This window comes from Prunus avium, chromosome 2 (genome assembly GCF_965620075.1).
Source record: "Prunus avium chromosome 2, drPruAviu1.hap1.1, whole genome shotgun sequence".
Classification (NCBI taxonomy): domain Eukaryota; kingdom Viridiplantae; phylum Streptophyta; class Magnoliopsida; order Rosales; family Rosaceae; genus Prunus; species Prunus avium.
Genome location: NC_142285.1, coordinates 28,954,394 through 28,957,705, shown reverse-complemented (window position 1 = coordinate 28,957,705; position 3,312 = coordinate 28,954,394). Strand labels below are relative to the sequence as shown.

Sequence of the window (3,312 nt, the reverse complement as noted above, 5' to 3'; positions counted from 1 at the left end):
CTTTGAAATGGTATGTGACCCCATGAATGGGGGAAAGAGGAAGCTGCAGAACCGGAGGAAGAAGAAGCTGAACAGGAATCTGTTTTTTTTTTTTAAAAGAAGCTGACCAAAACGACGTCGTTTTGGCCCAGCTTCTAATTTTTTTTTAAAAACCGCTGACACCAAAACGGCGTCGTTTTGGAGAAGCCCAGCAGCAACGAATTTTTTTTTAAAAAACCTGGCCAAAACGACGTCGTTTTGGTCCAGGTCTTTGAAAAAAAAAATTAAAACAGATTGTATAACAGCCCCTCTTCGACCAGACATGCCCTCAGAGCTCCAAAACCCCACATTTCCTAAACCTCAAACCTAAATCCCCAATCTCCACCTCCCACAAACTTTTAACCCTCTCCCCCACCAAGCCTTTAAGCCCCAACTCCTCCATTGCCGCCGCTTCCAAAGGCTTGCTTCCGCTTCCACCACCTCACAATTCAAGGTAAATTCTAACTCTAAACCTAAATTACTTGAATTGAAATTGAATTTATGATTGTATTATATTGTTTTGATTTATTGGATATGATATTTTTGAATTTTTTGTGGTTAATTGGTATAAATTTGTTGTTGTCTTTAATTGATTTTAGTTATTATTTTGATTAATTTATGTAGAATTATGGAAAGATTTTTTAAGAGAAAATCATCATTGGGTAGTTCGGATAGTGTGGGTAGTTCAAGAACTTCAAGTTCAAGACAAAATGAGTTAGATGAGGTTTTGGCTAATCTTCAAGCAGACCCGGGACTAAGAATTCGTATGATTGAGTATGATACTAATATTAGAGATGAGGTTCGAAGAGCATATCTACAGAAAGGACCTTGTCAACCTAGAGGTCATTCTTTCCCACAAAGTAATATCTTAGGAATTAATCGACGCTTCATTCCCCAATGGTTTGATGAATTTGATTGGTTGGAGTATAGTGTATCTAAAGATGCTGCATTTTGTCTTTATTGCTATCTCTTTAAATCCAATTTTGAACAAGTGGGTAGTGAAGCCTTCACTGGAGCAGGGTTTAAGAATTGGAAGAAAGGGAGAGAAAGAATGAAGGTGCATGTTGGACCGGTTGGTAGTGTTCATAATAAAGCTAGAGAAGCTGCTACAAATTTGATGAATCAAAATACACATATTGAAACGGCTGTGAGCAAACACTCCGAACAAGCTCGTGTGGCATATCGAAGATGCTTAATTGCATCAATCAAGTGCACTAAGTTTTTATTGAGACAAGGTCTTTCTTTTCGTGGAAATGATGAAAGTGCCACTTCAAGCAATATGGGAAATTACTTGGAGCTATTGCAATTCCTTGCAGACAATGATGAGAAAGTTAAAGAAGTTGTGTTGGAAAATGCTCCGGGCAATCTCAAGTTAGTAGCTCCAAAGATTCAAAAAGATATTGTCAATGCATGTGCGGGGGAAACACTTGATGTTATCATGAGTGGTTTAAAAGATAGATTCTTTTCTATATTGGTGGATGAAGCACGTGATATTTCTGTGAAAGAGCAAATGGCTATGGTGTTGCGTTATGTGGACGACAAAGGGCATGTAATTGAAAGGTTTGTGGGGGTTCAACATGTTACTGACACCACTTCAAGTTCACTAAAGGATGCCATTGACATATTCTTTTCTTCCAATGGTTTGAGTTTTTCCAAGTTACGAGGACAAGGTTATGATGGAGCTAGCAATATGAGAGGTGAGTTGAATGGCCTTAAAACAAAGATTTTAAGAGAACAACCTTGTGCATACTATGTTCATTGCTTTGCTCATCAACTTCAACTAGCACTTGTTGCCGTAGCAAAGAAGAATATTGATATTGCCTCTTTCTTCGCAACCACTAATAGTGTGGTTAACCATGTTGGAGCATCTTGTAAGCGGCGTGATGCACTTAGAGCACAACTCCAAGAAGAACTTGTGATAGCTTTTGAAAATGATTGTCTTATAACGGGGCGAGGTTTGCATCAAGAAACAAGTCTCAAACGTGCCGGTGACACACGATGGAGCTCACATTACGGTACCATTATTAGCATTATTTCCATGTTTTCATCTGTGATTCATGTGCTTCAAATGATTATTGATGATAATCCCAATGATAGTGCCGGTGAAGCAAATAAGATTCAAAGAGAAATGCTTACTTTTCAGTTTGTGTTTCACTTATTCTTAATGAAAGCTATATTGGGACTCACAAATGATGTGTCACAAGCATTGCAAAAGAAAGATCAAGAAATTGTGAATGCAATGGCTTTGGTGAAATCATGCAAGGAAAGGCTACATTGGATGAGGAATAATGGGTTTGATGCATTGGTTGAAGAGGTGTCTTCATTTTGTGACAAACATCATATTGATGTTCCTAACATGGATGAGGCATTCCTACTTCCAGGGAGGTCAAGGCGTAATGCTCCAATAAAGACAAATCGTCATCATTATCGTGTGGAGCTCTTTATTTATGTCATTGATGAGCAACTTACGGAGTTAGATGATCGTTTTAATGAGGTAAATACTGAGTTGCTTATTTGTTTGGCATGTTTAAGTCCGAATGATTCATTTGAAGCTTTTGATAAACAAAAGCTACTTCATCTTGCTCAATTTTATCCTCAAGACTTTTCGGATGGGGATCTTTTGGCACTTGAAGATCAACTTGAGCTTTATATTCATTATGTGCGTTCGAGTAGTGATTTCTCTGACTTGCAAGGGATTGGTGATCTTGCAAAAAAAATGGTGGAGACAAGGATGCATCTAGCATTCAATTATGTATATTTGCTTATTACATTGGCTCTAGTTTTACCGGTTGCTACTGCTTCAGTCGAGAGGGCATTTTCCGTCATGAATATTATCAAAGGTCCACTTCGGAACAAAATGGGAGATCAATGGTTGAGTGATAGTTTACTTGTTTACGTTGAGAAAGATGTTTTTGATTGTATTGAAAATGAAGCTATAATACTACGTTTTCAAAATATGAAACCTCGTCGTGGCCAATTGTAATTTGTACTGTTGTTTTTTACATCAATTATGAATCAATGTACTGTAGTTTCATTTTCAATGTTATTTTAATCTTTAAAAAAAATTTGAACTTTTACACTATGACCCTACGAGCTAAGAATCCTGGGTCCGTCCCTGTCTTCAAGACAAGTCATTTTCGACAAGCCCCTTACCCACCCATTTATTTTTATATGAATAAATACCCCGTAAATACATTAGCAATATGATGTTTCAACAAGGAATCATGTTGGCATAGTGGAAAATGGTTGAGTGTGTAAGTTGGACGTGAGAGGTTTAAAACCCCTTATTTCCAA

At 37.5% G+C, this 3,312-nt stretch overlaps 1 protein-coding gene across 2 annotated transcripts; it reads left to right on the top strand.

Annotated features, from left to right (window-relative positions):
• Positions 1-279: 279 nt before the first annotated feature.
• On the top strand, positions 280-3,064 carry LOC110744510 (uncharacterized). 2 transcript variants are annotated; one of them, XM_088248187.1, is made up of 2 exons: positions 280-472; positions 1,038-3,064. In XM_088248187.1, the coding sequence occupies exon 2, from the start codon at positions 1,070-1,072 to the stop codon at positions 2,999-3,001; it is 1,932 nt and encodes a 643-aa protein (XP_088104313.1). In that variant the 5' UTR covers positions 280-472; positions 1,038-1,069; the 3' UTR covers positions 3,002-3,064. The 2 variants fall into 2 exon arrangements, with proteins under 2 accessions (XP_088104313.1, XP_088104312.1); XM_088248186.1 differs by having other exon boundaries at positions 643-3,064.
• The last annotated feature ends 248 nt before the right edge of the window (positions 3,065-3,312 follow it).

Bases quoted from the DNA above. Each gene is read 5' to 3' on its own strand.
- LOC110744510 (XM_088248186.1), top strand. From the start codon at position 647: ATGGAAAGATTTTTTAAGAGAAAATCATCATTGGGTAGTTCGGATAGT.